Source organism: Miniopterus natalensis, chromosome 4, assembly GCF_054644295.1.
Source record: "Miniopterus natalensis isolate mMinNat1 chromosome 4, mMinNat1.hap1, whole genome shotgun sequence".
In the NCBI taxonomy this organism is placed as follows: domain Eukaryota; kingdom Metazoa; phylum Chordata; class Mammalia; order Chiroptera; family Miniopteridae; genus Miniopterus; species Miniopterus natalensis.
Genome location: NC_142084.1, coordinates 25,114,065 through 25,132,634, shown reverse-complemented (window position 1 = coordinate 25,132,634; position 18,570 = coordinate 25,114,065). Strand labels below are relative to the sequence as shown.

The following is an 18,570-nucleotide window of genomic DNA, read 5'->3' as shown; positions in this document are numbered from 1 at the left end:
GCCCTGACTGGGGCCCAGGATTGAGCCTGCACCTGAGGTATGTGCCCTTGGTTGGAATAGAACCTGGGACCTTCAGTCTGTGGGCTGTGGCTCTAACCACTGAACAAAACCAGCTAGGGCAATAGCACTGATTCTAAGACACATTTTTTGATATTTTAACATCTCCGAAATCTTTGAATGAATCATATGTCATACTGTAATTACTGATGTTTCCTTTTTAGTGGTATATAAAACAATGGTGTGACTTTCAATCAAAGTCAACTTAGATGACCTGTAATGTGACAATGTTAATAAAAGCTAACATGTATTGAACACTGATTATGTACCAGATTCTGCATGTGGATTATTTCATTTAATATCCACAGCACTCTGACGTGACTCCACTTATTTTACCCATTTTTATAACCAAGGAAACTAAGAGATGAGGTCACTTGTCTAAAGGCACAGACTGGCTCTATCCCAGCTCTTACCACCCCACTCACTGACTTTATGGAGGGAAGAGCTTTGGGGTCTGAGAGAGCCAATTATTTCTTGAAGCATGGGTTCGAAGCTCAGCCAAGCATCTGAAAAGCACATTTTAAAAATGAATATAGGAGTGAAAATACAGAGCTCCAAATATCAAGAAGAGATATATTAATTCAAAGCTTTATTCTAGGGAAGAGTTGGCAATCACCTAATAAAAAATTATACTCATGCATAAAACCAAATTTTTCTTTCTATACAACCTGAATTCAATTTACAAACAATTAACATGAATTTTTCTTTCTAAAAATACCCTATTATCTCTAGAGAAATGATGTTAAGAATGCATTCCTACAATTTGAATTTTTGCTTAAGTCTTAGTATTGAAATAATCCCAAATAAAACAACACTATACAACAGTCCAGAAACATTCTATAATACAAACTGACAATGAAATTTGTTGGGGTAAGTTTACATAAAAAGCCACCACTCCTGACTCTTGGCAAAAACGTTTGGCACTTTCACAAAAATGCGTCTTTCATTTCACAGGACTACAAAGAAGGCATACTTCTTTTTCAGAAGTTCATTAAACAGTAGCTTTACCATCCTTACACTCAGCATACACAAAACTAGCACTATACTTTAAAAAACAACAACAACCGGTATTGACTACTTATTTGTTAGTTGCCTTCCTAGCATCCATTTTTCCTATTCCCTCAAAAGCCGCAGTTGAGTAGGACTAACACCATACTAGATTCCATGACGGACCCTAATTGTCTAACCAGCACATTCCACCATCCTAGCCACAGTGGTTGGTTCAGAGATGCACACATGACCCACATTAGGTCAATCAGACAAAAGGATTCAATTGCAGGACTTCTACTCCAGGAATGAGCTGTTTGGGAAGTGATTTAAAACCTTTCTGCTGGTTAAAGCTAGAAGCAAATAGCCACAGGAGCTGCTGGTAGTGACCTTTTGAACACAAGGGAAAGAGCCAAGAATGGCTCTGAGGTCACAGCACTGGGAAATGTAGGGAGACCAGGTTCTTGCTATGCCACTGGAACTATTTTTGGATTTTCAGTTAATTTATTGAATAAAATTCTTTTTATTGAACCAATTTGGCTAGGTTTTCTGTTAATTACATCCAAAAGCATCCTATTTTTTAAAAAACTAGTAAATCAGTATCAGGAAATGTGGTATTATAAATACAATACAGAAGTAAAAATGTGAAATTGGCTGAAAAATGGAGGCAGGGTAAAATTCAATGACCACCCTACTGACCCAGCCTGAGCATTTAACTATCTTTATTACCTAAGAAAGAAACCATCCATGTGGCCTGATGTGCTCACCAAGATGACAGGGAGCATTAAACGACTTGGTAGAAAAGGTTCAAGATAAGGAAAGATTCTGCCTACTTCTCACAGCATTTAGTAAGGACTTGTAAGGAGAAAAGAGAAAAGGGAAGTAAATATGCCTGTGCTGAAAGGGGCACTTCCTGCCACAAACTGAATCCAAGAGACTGGAGAGAGAGAACACGATGAAGAGAGGGAGGGAGGTGGTGGACTGGGCAGGAGATAAGACTGTGGGGTAGGGTGGGCAAAACAATCCTGACCCCAGGCATCTGGAAACTAAAGGTTCTGAAAATGGGCCAAATTCTAGACTTAGGAACATTTCAGGCTTTAGTTCAGCCCCTGGTCTTGCCCAGAAGCCAAGGAGAATGGAGACTAGGCTTTTTGGGTGTCTTACAGTCAAAGAAACCATAAGCCTGGTGACAACAGCCTGTGATTGCCCAGTCCCCAGGTCCCCTAACTCACAATGTGGCCAAAAGGAGTGTTCTACTAAAACAATGCTGCCTCCAGGAGGGGTGTCCTCCAACAGGACAAGGGAGAGAGTGCCACAGAGGAAGACAGAGAGGCAGGACGGGGGGGGGGGGGGGGGGGGGGAATCACAGAAGGAATTTGATTTTACACTAAACAGGAAGCCATTGGAGGACTTTAAGGAAGGGAATGACATGATCTGGTTTATGCTTTGAAAAGATGTTGAGGTGGCAAACAGATTAGTGACTGCCAGGGGTCCCAAGGATGGGGGAAATGGGGGTGGGGGTGGCACAAGGGAACTTTGTGGTAGCAGTACAGTTGTTGATTGCAGTGGTTATACAAACCTACACGTGATAAAATAAAACTTCAGGGCACTCTATACACACACACACACACACACACAAGTACAGATGTAACTCGTGAAATCTGAATAAACCCTGTGAATTGTACCAATGCCAATTGTCAAGTCCCTGATTTTGATATTATACCATAGTTATGCATGATGTTAACAACGGGGGAGGCTATGTGAAGGGCACAAGGACCTCCCTGCACATTTCTTTGCAACTTCCTGTGAATCTATAATTACTTTAAATTTAAAAGTTAAAAATAGACTGCATATTTGAAAGTTGCCAAAGTACATCTTAAAAGTTCCCATCACAAGCCTGGATGGAGAGCTCAGTTGGTTGAGCCTTGTCCTTTGCACCGAAAGGTTACTGGTTAGATTCCTGGTCAAGGCACATACCTGGGCTGTGGGTTCAACTCCCAGTCAGGGCACATATGGAAGTCAACCTATCCATGTTTCTCTCTTACATCTATGTTTCTCTCTCTCTTTCTCTCTCTCTACCCCTTCCTCTCTCTAAGCATGTGTTTGGGTGAGGATTAAAAAAAAAGTTCTCATCACAAGAAATTTTTTAACTATGTAAGGTGACAGATGTTAACTAAACATATTGTGGTGACCATTTCACAATGCATACAAATATCAAGTCATTATGCTGTATACCTGAAATTAATATAATGTTATATGTCAATTATACCTCAATTTAAAAATAAATTAAAAAACTAAAAGCACAACTAATAACAAATGTTTTTACAATAATAAAAAAACTAAGTAAAACTCACATGGTGTATAAAAGTATGCAACTATTTCTCTTTGGACCGAACATATTGAACTTAGGTTTATGATAGAGTAGTCTATATAACACTTTGTTCATATTATTTTAATATAGTACTAGTTATTTGAAAAGAAAACAAGTCTGAATCTACACAGGAGATCTCAAGGAAAAAACCTGGTATGTAGACAAAATATTATATAAGTAATAAATCAGAAACTAGTTATTAAAGTTTTGACTAAAATTCTTTTTAAATTTTTTTCACATTACACCCAAATATAGACCTAGGCTTTTTTTTTATATATAAAACATATTTGCTAGTGCCTGGGGGGTGAGTGTAGGGGGGTACCAGCAAGCTGAGTTTCAACAAGCCTCCTGGGTGACTCTGACACACACCAGGGTAGATCATTCATTCTCAACAGGGCAATATTGCCTAGAAAGGTGGTGAAAATTGTGTCTTGGGAGAGGAAAAAAATCTTAGGTGTTACAATGCTTACACCAAAGCTATATCCTACCTAAAAAAAGAGTTAAGAATAAAAAATGTTGCCCGGCCAGGCATGGCTCAGCAGTTGAGCATCGACCTAGGATCCAGGAGATGGAAGTTCGATTCCCGGTGGGGGCACATGCCCGGGTTGCCGGCTCAATCCCCAGCAGGGGGCGTGCAGCAGGCAGCCGACCACTGATGACTCTCTCATCATTGATGTTTCAATCTCTCTCTCTCCCTCACCCTGAAATCAATAAAGATATATTTAAAAAAAAAAAAAAGTCTACGGCTGCCATTTAAGGTATGGATCGGAGAAAAGTGAAAGTAGAAGCAAAACCACAAAGTGATACCATACCACACCCACTAAAAGGGTTAAAATGAAAAAGAAAACAGCAAGGCTGGCAAACGTATGGAGCCACGGGGACTCTCACACCGCTCACTGGTGGGAATGTACACTGGTACAACCGCTTCGGTAAAGCGTTGTTAAAGTTTTGTTAAAGTTGAAAATCTGCCTACTCTGTGACTCAGCACTTCCACTCCTAAGTATATATCCAATGGAAATGCATACATATCCTCACCAAAAGACACACGTGAATGCTCATAGCGCACTATTCATAACAGCCCAAAACTAGAAACTACCCAATTGTCTATCATCCAGTACAGGGATAGATTATCATATATTCAAACAGAATACTATTCTGCAAAAAGGACGAATGATACACAACCAAACACAACAACGTAGGTGAATCTCACGAGTAGAATGGTGAGCAAAAGCAGCTAGTCACAGAACAATGCGCACTGTAGGATTCCACTAACATGAAATTTGAAAGCGTAAGTCAGGATGGTGATTATCTTCAGGGAGTGGGGAGTAGAAACTGGGAAGGGAGCTTGTGGGATATTTCAGGTACTAGTAACATTTTATTTCTTGATCTAGATCAGAGTTTCTCCAGCACTACTGACATTCTGGACTGGGTAAGTCTTTGTTGTGGAGGTCCGTTCTGTGTATTACGGGATGTTCAGCAGCATCCCTGGCTTCTACCCACTAGGTGCCAGGGACACACACAAAGTCGTAATGATCAAAAATGTCTCCAGATATTGCCAAATGACACGTGGGAGGCAAAACTGCTCCCAGTTGAGAACCGTTGATCTATGATATACACAGGTACATTCCATTTATAAAATATCAACAAACCACACACTGCTCTTTTCTGTATGTATAGATATTTCAATATACAGAAGCAGGAAAACCATTTAGGAGACAACTATTACAGGCATCCAAATGAGAGGTGACATTGCCTAGGACTAGGTTGGTAATAATGGAGATGGAGAGAAGTAAAAAGATTCAGAATATGGCATATGAGGTAGGAGTTGACACCTGCTAGAGAACGAGAGAGAGGAGAACCAAGGAGGACCCCAATTTTTTTGTCTGAGCAACTGACTGGTTGATGATGTCACTTACCAAGATGAGGCAACTAGGGTCGGAGCATCTTGGGGAACTGTTATGGGGGTTATACAATTATGAGTTATCCAGAGACAATCAATGTGCTGCTCCTGTACAAGAGAATGTAACATGTACTCTGGACTGTAAAGACTGCTATATATTTCCCATTCTTGACTCTTCAATTTAGTTTCCCGATCTCTCTCCACCACTGTACACAATTAAACTTGTCACTGGCCATCCCTAAATCATCAGACCATAAGCAGCTCCGTGCTACCCTGAAAGAGACAACTGGCCATTCTCACCACTGCTCCTGGAGCTGAAGCTAGAGGCAGTGAGCACAAAAGCAGAGTAGAGGAGCTGCAGAAGCCAGGAGAAAGGGCAATGTTAGCAAACCTTTTGCAGCTCCACTTTAGAATCCGCCAAAATGAGGACTTTTATAATTAATCTTTTAACATCTTTGAAATAGAGGAATAATATTGTAGCAGAACGGCCTGGGTTACAAGTAACATTTAAATAAAAAGGGGCAAGCATCTGTCCAGCAAGAGATGATTACAGCTTGAACTAGGATGGGGGCAATGGACAAGAAGAGAAGACACAGCCCCGATAAAATGTGGTAATAGAAACGACAGAACTTGAAGATAAATTAGATATGAATGACAATGAGTCTTGATTTTGGCTGGAGCAACTGGGTAGATCTAATGAAGTAGGGAAGACTGGGAAGAAGAAGGTTTCTGGGGAGGGGGGAATCAAGAAGGCCATCTTGGACATGTTACGTTTAAAGTGTCTACTAGGCATATTTGGAGGAAAACAGCCTTGCATAATTATGGAGGGGGAAAAAGGTTACCTTACCTCCAGAAAGCTTGTCTAATTTTATGAATGTGAATTATCCTCACTAAAGCCTAAGAAGAGTTAAATCAATGTCCCAAGAGTAAACGTGAGCCTTCTCCTGCATGTGACTATTGATTTTTTTTGTAAAGCACGTAAATTTATTATAGCTAGATTAAGTGTGCTTCTGAGCATTTTATCTGCACATGAAATAATTATCCATTTAGAACAAGGGAAACTATTTTTTTCTTTCCTGTAAAAGGTGTTTTTAAATAAGAAAACTGCATGCTAACATGTTTTGTTTTGTTTTAACCTAGGAATAAAACCACATGCAAAGAAAACCCCAAAACCTTTTTGAGACTGGCTTGAAATTTTGGTTCAACTGAGAAAATGTATAGGACAACTCTTTGGAAACTATGAAACAATGTAAGATATGAAGCATTAATATTACTGACGTGTGTAAACAGGCAGCAAGCAATTCTCAAATCTATAATTTATATGTAATATATGTAGATACAATCCAGTAAAAGTTAAGATTTTTATCCCAATGAACTAATAGAAAAAAAGGCAATAAATTACCTGCAGTTACTTTTTCTACTTTTATAGAAAAAAAAACAGGAGATAACCCCAAACGACATTCCAAATAAATGATATAAACCAGCACTACTATTCAGAATCAAGATCCCAGTCTTTCAAAGGGCTCACCATATAAACTAGGCCTAAGGAGGACCAGATTTCTGAATCTGGAAAGAATCATTTAGGCTTACTTTAATATCATGCTGAAACAATTTTAATTTCTTTGTTTTTTTTGAGCTGTGAGGGAGGAATCTCAGAATCAGAATAAACACATTCTCTGGGAAAATAAGTTTGTTCACACCTACAGAGTATGCAAAGTATTTTACTCTCTAGAACCCAGGAATCTTCCTGGTGAGGCAATATACATAAACATGGATATATGCTCTTAGATAGTACTTTAGATATTTGAAATATATTTGGCACAATTATTTTGAATTTTCAGAACACCTATTTTTTGTTGTTGTTGTTAACCCTCACCTGAGGATCTTTTTTCCATTGAGTTTTTTAGAGAAAGTGGGAGGGAGGGGGAGAGGGAGGAGTGAGGGGGAGAGAGAGAGAGAGAAACACCAATATGAGAGACACACATCAATTAGTTGCCTCCTGCATGTGCCCTGACCAGGCGGGGAATCAAGCCTGCAACCGAGATATGGGCCCTTGGGCAGAATGGAACCTGTGACCCTTCAGTCTGCAGGCCAACCCTCTAACCACTGAGCCAAACCGGCTAGAGCAGAACACCTACTTTTGAAAACAATTACTATTGGCAGTTAATGCACTAGTTGGCTCTAAGAAACTCTTAAGAGATGTCCATTCTTTTTTGTTAACATTTTTAATTGTGGAAAAGAAACCTATGCCCAAGAAGAGGAGGGGAAAAGGGAGATAAACAATACAAAAAGGAATGCAGTGAAAAGAAGTCTCTCACCTGGACCCTCAGGCCCCAGAGGGAATCACAATCAGTTATCTGCAAGAGTATCCTTACAATGATACAAATACACCTATAAATTCACTTTTATTTTTGTTTTGCTTCATTATTCAAATGGCATGTACAATATCCACTCTTCTGAACGGTGTTTCCCCTACTCAATAACCTATCTTGGAGAATGCTCATATCAGAATATAAAGCACTATCCTATTCTTTAAAACAACTCCTCTTCCCTGGGGATATACCATAGTTTATTTAACTAGTTCTCTACTGTATATTTAGGTTGTGTTCAGTCTTTTATAATTTCAAACAATGCTGCAATAGTTTTGCACATAAAACTGCACATAAATGTGTGAATATATGTGTAAGAAAAACTCCTAAGTGCAGAACTGTTAGCTCAAAAGGCACAGAAATTTACTTTCTGATAATACCAACTGCCCTCCTTACTCTGTTGTAGCATTTACTTTTCAACCACAGTGTAAACGGGTTTCTGCTTTCTACACCTTGGTCATCACGACACATTTAAACTCTTTGGTCTCTGCCAATCTGCTAGATGAAAAACTGTTTCACCTTTAGTTTTAATTTGGTGTTTTGTTTAGCATGAATAGGGCTGCGTCTTTTCACATATTTGAAATCCATTTTCATTCTTTTCTGTGAATTGTCCATATTCTTTGTCAAATAGATTATTGGCCTTTTCCTCACTGATTCTGAAAGCTCTTTACATATTAAGGAAGCTAGACTTTCATTTTCAGACAGACTGCAAATTGTTTTTCCCAGTTTGTTTTTGCATATTGATTTTTATCCATTTTATTTTTCCATGGAGAAATTTTCTATCCAACTACTATACTAAAGTGTTTTTTTATTGCTTATAATTGTTTTTCAGCTGATTCTTTTGGATTTAAGATATAAAATCATATCACCTGCAAATAATAGCAATCTTGCTTTCTGCTTTCTGATGTCTTCCTCTAGTTAATAACAACTGTGACAGAGTACATCCCTGTATTGTTCCTGATTTTAACAGAAATGTTTCCAAGATTTCAGAAGTGAAGATGATGCTGGCTTTGGCTTGCAACACGATTTCTCTAATGAACTTTCTGAATGCATAGAGAATTTAACAATTTGTTCTTGAGCATTATTTTTCCATGTTTATCAATAGGTTCTATAGCTTTTCTTCAGTGTTAATGTACATCATTAACTTCAGCATTTATATGATACTTTAGGAATAAAAATAACAGGAATCTAGGACTCTGTATTTACACTGTGTCACTTTACAAATAATTCATAACTACTCATCAAACTATTTAATTAATATCAAGTCCTTGTGCAATATAAAAAGGCAGGTATATTGCGTTACAGATAGAAAAACTGAGTCATGAAAAGATAATGCCACCCACCGTCCCTTTCTTTGTGGTACTTTTGTGACTAGAATTCAGACCTCCGGATTCCCAATCCAGTGTTTAAGCCACAAGAAAGCCCTGTAGCCTTTAGAGATTTTAGCAGATGCCTAACACACGAAGAAGAAAGTAGGCTGCCATCTCAACCTTCAGCTTCACAATGTTCTCTTCCAGGCTCCTGAAAGCAACCTCCAAGTTTGACTCAGGAGCTTCAAACATCTGAAATGCATCACCCAGCAGCCAGCATAATAGGTTCATGCTCAGTGATACATGATGTTGCCGACATTCCTCAGCCAATTAGAATTCCTTTCAGCTGCAATGGAGGTGAACACAGCTGGAATTACAGAGTGGGGTGTATCACCAGCCGCACTGGTTGTACATTATTTAAGCCTGTTCTAAAGCAATAAAAGGGTTTTCCCCCTTTAGTCCAGAAATATGGAAACATTCCACTTAGTTAAATATCTAAATGGAATAAATTGCGTCTGTAGACACAACAGTAATTCCAACATTTAAAAAAGATATGCCTGATCCACACAGCTAGGAGCTTTTGTTTTTCCAACAGAGCTCTGCAGCTCTTTTTTGACTAGAATGGCCTTAGGGACTGGACTGGTCAGCTAGAGTCAGAGTACTGTGGACAACAAGGCAATCGAAGTTTGGGGCTTTCTGTCAATAAAACTGACCTACAACAAGCCAACCAGTAATCTAACTTGTTCAGTGATCAAAAACCCCACATATTTTTAATTCTCTATTTGTTAAAAAATATTCAACCTCTGAAATGGTTTTGAAATTACAAAAATTTGATCCAAATAAGAATCCTAAAAGTTAGAGTTTCTCAACTAGAAAATACCAAATTATTTTATCCATTTCAGGAACTTCCCTCTCGTCCAGCACACACTAAAATGCATAATTCAGCTATTTTAACTTTCAACCAGTGCCCACAAACGTGTTACACAACAACCAGTCTAGTTAACTGGATCATTAAGCTGATGTTGAAATATTATGGGTCAGTCTTTCTTTTTTGCATTCATGAGGAAATACTTCCTGACCAGTGACTCAGCCCCCAGAACCTCCCCGCTTCACTCAATGATCCACACCAGAACCGGACAACATAACCAAACAGAGAAAACTTGTAGAAGGAAAACTCCAAGTCCAGACACCACTGTCATAATTGCAAAATAGAAGTTTTGAACTTTGACAAATAGACTTGCAGTCAAAAATTCTACTCTGACAAATTACAACTACTGTAAAAAATACAGATAGAAATAAAGTACATGAAATATTTCATTTCTCAAGTCTGTTAGTTGCATCAGGAAAATTAAAAAGAAAAAATGGATTAAAGAAAGGTTTTTCTTAAGACAATACAAATGTGATCAAATCACAAATAAAATCAATAGTAGTCCTGTATATGACAGAATGTGACTCCTTTTAAAGTATAACTGCAGTTTGTTTTACAATAGTATTTGATTTAACCCATCCCACATCCTTAAACAACTCAGCTCAAAGAAGTGCCTTGACTGTACCTCATAAACTTGAGGAAAATATGTAAACTCACATGTAATGCAGGGCTAAAAACTGATGGCTAGCAATTCTACCTTATTCAAGTGACTGTTAAGAGTTTTGCCTGCCTTGTACAAGGGAGGTCCTTTGCTGGTACAAATGGACAAAGGCAACACTCTGAACAGCTTTATCTTTCTTAAGAGAAACATAACTATTTCGAATCAATTAGATCACCTGTTATTGATCAATTAAAGTTATTAACATCTATTACTACAACTATTTCTCTCCAAGTTGCATCATCTGGATGCCAAAATGCAAGCCAGCCTTACATCACATGTGCTACAACTTTAAAAATAGTCTTCATTCCCATATGCTATCAAGGAAGGTTTCTCTCCCCGCCTCTACTTGGAATTAGAATTTTTCTCTCTTCACTATACACAGTCACGATCCAAAAGACAGAAAAATTTTGTTTCAAGGTATAAAAGCACAAAAAAATTTAGGCATTTGGTATTTCAACTAAGTGGTTAACATTAGAATATAATTTAATTTGTTTGAAGAGCACTGTGCAACCCTTAGAGCTCAAAATTCCATTCTTCTACCCAAAGTGGCCTAAATAACGTATCTGGGATTCATTTGTGTACCACATAAGAACAAAGCTTTTGAAAATCCTGCTTGAATTTAAAGTAAAAATGCTTCCCAAGTGTTTGATTTGCAAGTGAACTCTAAAATGCCTGCAAGATAATGCTCTCTAACAAAGATGACTCTATTTTGAAAATATTGTGCCCCAAACAATACTACCGATACCTTTAAAAACTACTATCCTGCTAAAATACCACAAAGATATTCGTGAAAATTATATTCTTTTAAATATAAAGACTCAAACATTCTTATACGTTTAGGCCAGATTTCCAAAGCAGTTCAACAGACTAACCAATAGTTTTCAAAAACAAAAGGGCTTCCACAGGAAGAAAGAAAAGAAATCATAAATGTAATCAACACACAAAAGTAAATCTTGGCATAAATCAAACACGAGCCCTGTGTTTTAACACAAACTTCTGAATATCAGGATTGAGACCTAACAGAAAACATAAGCACCCAATGGTAATTTGGAATGAACCAAACTGATAGATCCTGTAAGAAGGAGAACCAAGTAATGTTATAAATGGAGTTAAAATCTCATTTTATATATGAAGAAGCTGAGACCCAGAAAGGTTACATACCTTGTTCCATATTGTGCAGTTTATGGTGGATCTGACCAAAATCAAGTCTTTTAATTCTAAATCCGAAGTTCTACTCACCACCAAATGTAATTGTGGACCCCAAAGTTCTAAATGCTCTTTTACAACGCCCATGTCTTCATATTTTGCACTGAATGACACTGTGTGGTATTCACTAGTTAGAATAGCTCTCATGTCTAAAAGTCGTTTTTTCAAGTATCACACATGGAAATAAACTCTGAAACCTGTAACAAAAGTATACACTCTTGCAAGAGGGCTAGCCTACTTGCCAGAGTAAAGATATTTCAAACTTCCCCTGACAACCTTAAAGATGAGGCCAAAACCCAGCCTATCTTCCAACAAAATATCTAGCCCCAACGTTTCTGTGTAAATTAACATTCAAAAGATAATTGGGATCATGTGCTTCCACAATCATCCCTAAACTCTCAATCCTGCTGCAGGGATAATCACACTCTATCATACCGTTAATATCAACTAGGGAATGGGAAAAAGTGTTTCCGAAAAAACACTCATCACATGATCCTTCATATCAAATGATATGAAAACTCTTTGAAGCATTTTTACATCTATGACATCTAAATTCCTGAATTAAAAACCAATTTGGGAGGACAAACCAAGCCCTCCCTTTCACAAGGAAAAAGTCCACACCCAGACCTGCCTATTACGATTAATACATATTATACACCTGACACAAACACTGTAATTAAAACCTATTCTAAAACATTAATCACATTTCTAACAAAACTCACAAAATCAGTTACTTTTGCTTTTAACAAGAAAACTTAAACCAATCTGATGTCAATTATAGATTTACTTTGTAAATGAAAACCAAATTAAAGTTGTCAGTAATTAAAGTTTTACAAGCATTACAAAGTCAAAAACGTGGCTTTTATGTAACCATAAAAATAACAATGTATATGCTGCATCTGTAGAGTGAGAAGGGTTTCCTACCGGCCCTGAAATAAAGGATTACGCTTCTCCAGAAGCAAGGATCCCTGCGCTATGCCTGTAACGTTACAAAACCAGGGTCTGGGTTTGGGTCCGAATCATCATCTGATGTGGTCATACTGTCTGATCATAACCTGATCAGGTATCTTTATACCTACAAAAAATTATAACCCTCTTCTTGAAACAAAAAAAAAAAGGATCATGCAACTGTGGATTTTCAAAGGAAATTTTAGTTTGAAAACAATCGCCCATTGCTATTTTCACAGATTTATGATTTAGGGCTATGCACCGGCCATAAAGTGTCCAAAATGCTCACTGTCTCTTTGAAGGGGACTCTGACTTTGGAGTCCTCATCAGGGTGGCCGCTGAACAGAAAAATCCTGGGGAAAACCCCCTTACAGGGCTTAGCCTAAACTTTTTACTTCCTTTTCAGAGCTGGAAATATTCGAGTTTGGAAAGTCCCCCAGCAGAACGGTATTTGCAACACTACAATCTGGCCTCAGCTATGAAGTTAAACTGGGAGACGAGCAGCAGCTCCACAGTGGAGAGTGAGAAGGGGCAGATGAGGGTGCGGACTGGTCCAGACCTCTGGGGCGCGCTAGCAAGGGGCACCTCCAGCACACACCGCTGGCATCAACACACCTCCAAACCACCAGTCGCAGGCCCGCAGCGGAGCTTTGCGCTCACCCTTGAAGGTGGCACTACAGAGCCACCTAGGAGACAGAGGCATTTCATTGAAGACTAAATGAGAGTGAAGCAAGGAGCCTGCGGTAGTGCAGCTGCCAAAGCCTCCAGTGTGTGTGTGTTTGTGTGTGTGGTGGTGGTGAGGATCAACACCTAATTGGGGCTCAAGGACTGGGGGGGGGGGGGGTTGTAAAGTGCAAGGCAGAAAAGGAAAGAATGGAAGAAGCATAGTCAAGAGTAGACAGTGGCCTGGCCTGAGAGGGGAAGGAAGTGGACTAGACTGAAGAGGCCTGGACCGGAGGGGAAGTGAGGAGAACAGGCCCGGGAGAAGCTACAAGATTAGGATAGAGGAATTCCAGGCTGATGGAAAGGGTGGAGGCCGCGAGAGAGAGCCAGGGGCCGGGCAGGGAGATAAGCGGGGGCGGGGCTAAGTAGAAAACGAGGGGCGGAGTGTAGGAGAGAAAGTGAGGGGGCGAAACTAGGGGAGAAGAAAGGGGCGGGGCCAGGAGGGGAGCAAAGGGGCAAAGTGGGGTAGAGAGAGGAAAGCCGGGGAGGGGATAAGGGAAGGGGTGAGCAGAGGGGGCCCACAGGAGGGAGAAGCGACCCCGCAGGTCAGGGGGGAGATAGGGAAGCCAGAAGATGCGAAGGCGGGGAGAAGAGGGGGGCGGGGCCAGGAGGGAAAAGCGAGGGGGCAGGTGAGGGGAGAAAGGGGAGAGGGAAGAGAGGGGAGGAAAGGGAACGAGAAGCGGGAGGCGGGGTCTGGAGGGGAGAAGCGAGGGGATACCGGGAAGAAAAAGGAGGGGAAGGATGGAGGGGGTGAAACAAGGGGGCGGGGCCAGCAGGAGGGAACCGAGGGGGCAGGTGGGGGAAGAAGTGAAGCGAGGAGGCGGACGGGGTGGGGGGTGGGGGGTGGGGGGGGGTGAGAAGCGAAGGGGCGGGGCCGGGGAGAAGCGAGGGGGCGGGGCCGGAGGGAGAAGCGAGGGGCGCTCGCTGAGGGGGGTGACGAGGTCCTGGGACAACGGCCGGTGTGGGGGAGGGCCACTTCGGCAGGGCGCTCTGCGGGAAATGCCGGGACTGTCGAGGGGCCGTGCGGGGTGCGAGTGGGCGCCGTGGGGGCGGTGTGGGCCTCTCGCCGGCCGTACCTGTCAGACGGATCTTGATGCTGGAGCCGTTCCTGCGCGTCCCGGGGTTCGACATCTCCCGCCAACGATCGGGTAGCCGAGGATCCAGCGCCGCCGCCCCCCGGCCCGGCCCGGCCCGGCCCCGCCGCCGCCGCCGCCTCAAGGTTACGGCTCCGGGCTGGGCGCCGGGGTCCGAGCCGGGACACAAACTCCGCGGCCCAGGCGTCCGGGCGGCGGGCGGATGCTCGAGCCGGGAGACCAGCGCTCGACCCGGCGCCCCTGACCCTCGCTCGCTCCCAGCCCAGCCCAGCCCGGAGCCGCCGGCGCCGCCGCCTTCACCACCTCAGAGCCGGACGCCTGCCGCCCTCGCCGCTTCCGCCGCCGCCGCCGCCGCCTCCCGGAGCCGCGCGCGCTCTCGCGGCCGTGCCGGCCCGGCCCCGCGCGCGCCCCGGCTGTGCGCCCCCGCGCCTGCGAGCGTGCGCGCGCCCGCGGAGCACGTCGGGGCGGGGCGGGGCGGGGCGTGCCGCGCGGCTGCGTTGCCCGCCCAGCCTCGGGGGCGCGGGGGTCTCAATCCCGCGGCCGGTCTTCGTGCTTCTTCCGCGGCCCGGCCGGCCTCCCTGGGACCCTGGAGGGGGAGATCCTGTTTCGGGAGGGAGCGCACCGGGGAACCCCGCGCCCGAGGCCAGCGCAACGGGCAGCGGGTGTACGGAGATGGGGCCGCTGGCCACCTGCAGCAGCGGCGCCCCGCGGCGGGCGGGATGGCGCGTCCCGCGCGCGGTTGCCCGGGATCTCGCCGCATTCTCGGAGGGGACCTGCTTACGGATGCGGACGCTGAGGTTCAGAGAACCGCGCTGATGCTCCAGGTCTCTGACTTAGGGCTCTGGGCTCAGTTTACTGGATGGAACAGACATGAGCTGACAGTGATGCAGTGATGGAGATGCGTACGGAGGGCGAGCACACAGACTGCAGGACGCTGCCTGGGAGCAGAGATGCGGGGAGATCTTAGAAGAACCATACAAGACCCGATGTAGGACTTAGAGGCAGAGTTCAAGTTTGTTGGGGAAAGAGGTAGGGAGGGCACTGTAAGCAAGAGGGAGCAGCTTATACAAAGGCGTGAAAATGAATGTATTTCGGTGTAAGTGCAGTCACGTAGAGCTGCATCTTCCATCCTTACACCTCAATTCTATTAAAAATTGATAGATGATAAAAGATACTTGCCCTCTTAAGAATCAACAAGCACAATTTTGTGCTCAGGCTGTGGGCCAGCCCTTACACATTGAACTTAAGGCGTATCAATATCCTGAACATCGGTGTGAGAAGGGCTGGGGATGGAATCTGCAACCCCGGTATGTGCCCTTCACTGGGAATCGAACCTACGACCCCTTGGTTTGCAAGCTGATGCCCTAGCCACTGAGCCACACTGGCCAGGGCTAAAAAAAAAAAAAAAAAATACTGTCATAAAGATATCTGGAACAAATCGTTGGGAAATGTCAAACAATTATGCTGAGACAGAAATGAAAGTCAGTGAATCTCTTCAAGTATCCTCTTTGCAGTGACTTTACAAAGAGCAATTTTGACCCTGCTTTCCATGTAGGATTTGGCAGATATTTTTCCCCCAGATGTATTACTTCCCTGAGTCAGTGAAAAAGGATCTCTCTTTGGATCTTACTGGAGAGTTCTTTACCTCTTTTTTGAGTCTCAAACCTCTTTGGAGAATCTGATGCAAACAGTGGACCCTTTCCTCAGAAAAACTCTTATGTGCAAATACACACCAAATTTTGTATCTGATTTCAGTGGGTACATGACCCCCTGAAATCAACCTGTGGTTCTTGTAAGGTCTCATAGCTCCTAGATTAAGAATTCCTAATTAAAGGAAATGACCAAGCAAATAACATTGGGAATGTGCCATATATACTTGTTTAGGAGACAGCACAGTAGTAGGCCCCTTTGAAGGCAGTGGGTGTGCTAGAAAGAGGGAGCTCGGACCCACACAGACCCACACTACCCTGGCCCTATCACATTACCAGCTGCTACTAGAGCAAGTTAATTAAATTCTCCAAGTCTCACTTTGTTCATCTGTAAAATGGAGATAATGCCTCTCACCCAAAGTTAAAAATAAATCATGGATTTGTTTAAATTCTTCACTTAACTGAAATCATGGATTTCAATTGAACTAAACATAGACTTAGCAGTCTATTACATCAGGCACTCGATAAATGGTAGTTATTAGTACGTGTAAAATGTGTGTGCTAGTCTTTGCTCTGAAACTTACTAGTGCTGTGACTCTAGTGAGCTCTGTTTGGGATGTTGTGCAGACTGTCCCTGGTGGGAATGAATGGCTGTAACAAATACCTCTTGAGAGCACATTGCTGTACCTGAGCTGGGGCCCCAGCGGCCAGTGGCTAGATCAGATTAGCCTTTAAGGTCTTTTCTAGATCTAGAATCTAGGCTTTTTTTGCTTTTCACCTGAACAAGTTTTTTAAACAACTGGATGTACAAAATTATAATTAATTAGCACATTTATTCCTTTATGCCCAGAAGCCTTTAGGATCTTCCTCTAAATTACAACCGAAATTTAGTGTTACCAATATGCAAGTCTTACTGTAGTATTATCATTGGTAGGGTTTATTCCTTGGGGTTTTATTTTAATTGGAAATTTTATTGAGATAATTGTAGATTCACATGCGATTGTGAGAAATAATAGAGATATCCCTTGTACACTTTGCCCACTTTATACTACAGTTTTGCAATGATAACAATTTGCAAAACTGTAGTATAATATCACAACCAAGATACTGAGATTGACACAATCCAATAAAATTCAGATTTTCCCAGTTTTACTTGTACTGATGTGTGTGTTTGTGTGTGTTTATTAAGTTCTACACAGTTTTAACACCTGTGTCGGTTCAAGTATCCACCACCACACTCAAAATACTGAACAGTCCCAACTTCACACGAATCCCTCATGTTTAGAACTATACCTTTTGCCCCACCCCCAAGACCTGGCAATCACTAGTCTGTCCTCTATTTCTGAATGGAAATTCAAAAATGTTGCATTTATTTGGAATCATACAGAATATAATCTTTTGGGAAACAGCATAATTCCTTAGAGAGTCATGCAAGTTGTTACACGTATCAAATTCACCATCCAAGTTGTTATGTAGATCAATGGTTCGTTCCTTTTTATTACTGACTAGTATTCCATACTATGGATGTATCAGTTTGCTTAACCATTTACCCTTTGAAGGACACCTGGGCTAACTCTAGTTTTTGGCTATTACAAATAAACTACTATGAATATTTGTGTACAGGTTTTTGTGTGAACATAAGTTTTCCATTTCTCTGGGATAAATGCCCAAAAGTGCAATTGCTGAGTCATATTGGAAATTACACGTTTAGTTTTATAAGAAACTGCCAAACTCTTTTCCAGAGTGGCTATAGTATTTTACGCTCTTACCAGCAATGTTTCTCAGCATCCCAGCCAGTATTTGGTGGTGTCACTATTAGTCCTTTACACCAGCCTGGTAGGTGTGTAGTTGTGTTTTATGGCTGTGGAATTATGTGAGGTGTAGATTATTTCTTCAAATATATGCTGCCAGGTAATTAGGAACAATTCTAGAAAAATAGTCTATTTTTAAAGTCTTTTTTTTTAAAGTCTTTCTTTAGAGATTCTAGACCTAGCTGAACCCCACAGTCTATGTTCAGAAACAGCTAATGTCACCATTGAAAATGAGAAAATTACTGAACTGCTATTATTTATTAAAAATGTAATTTTGTTTAGAGAATACTTCCCACCTAGATGAGCAGTGTTTTAAACAATTAAATTTATTAACCTAATAAAAATAATTAAGAATATAATAAACTCAAAAAAATTCTGACATGACCATTTTATTGTAAATAAACGAAGGAGAGTCTGGCCAGTGTGGCTCAGTTAGCTGAGCAGCATCCCATGCACCAAGAGGTCACTGGTCTGATTTCCAGTCAGGGCACATGCCTGGGTTGTGGGCTCCATCCCAGTGGGGGTGGGGGGGTGCAGGATGTTTCTATCTCTCTTT

The 18,570-nt window shown here is 41.9% G+C and overlaps 1 protein-coding gene across 3 annotated transcripts in view; it reads right to left on the bottom strand.

Annotated features, from left to right (window-relative positions):
- SMURF1 (SMAD specific E3 ubiquitin protein ligase 1) overlaps positions 1 to 14,657 on the bottom strand; it is a 102,112-nt gene extending 87,455 nt beyond the window's left edge. For all 3 annotated transcript variants that reach the window (XM_087816418.1, XM_087816416.1, XM_087816417.1), the window contains exon 1: positions 14,537 to 14,657. In XM_087816418.1, coding sequence (XP_087672544.1) covers positions 14,537 to 14,591 — 55 coding nt within the window. In that variant the 5' untranslated portion in view covers positions 14,592 to 14,657. The remainder of the gene's footprint in view (positions 1 to 14,536) is intronic.
- Positions 14,658 to 18,570: the final 3,913 nt, after the last annotated feature.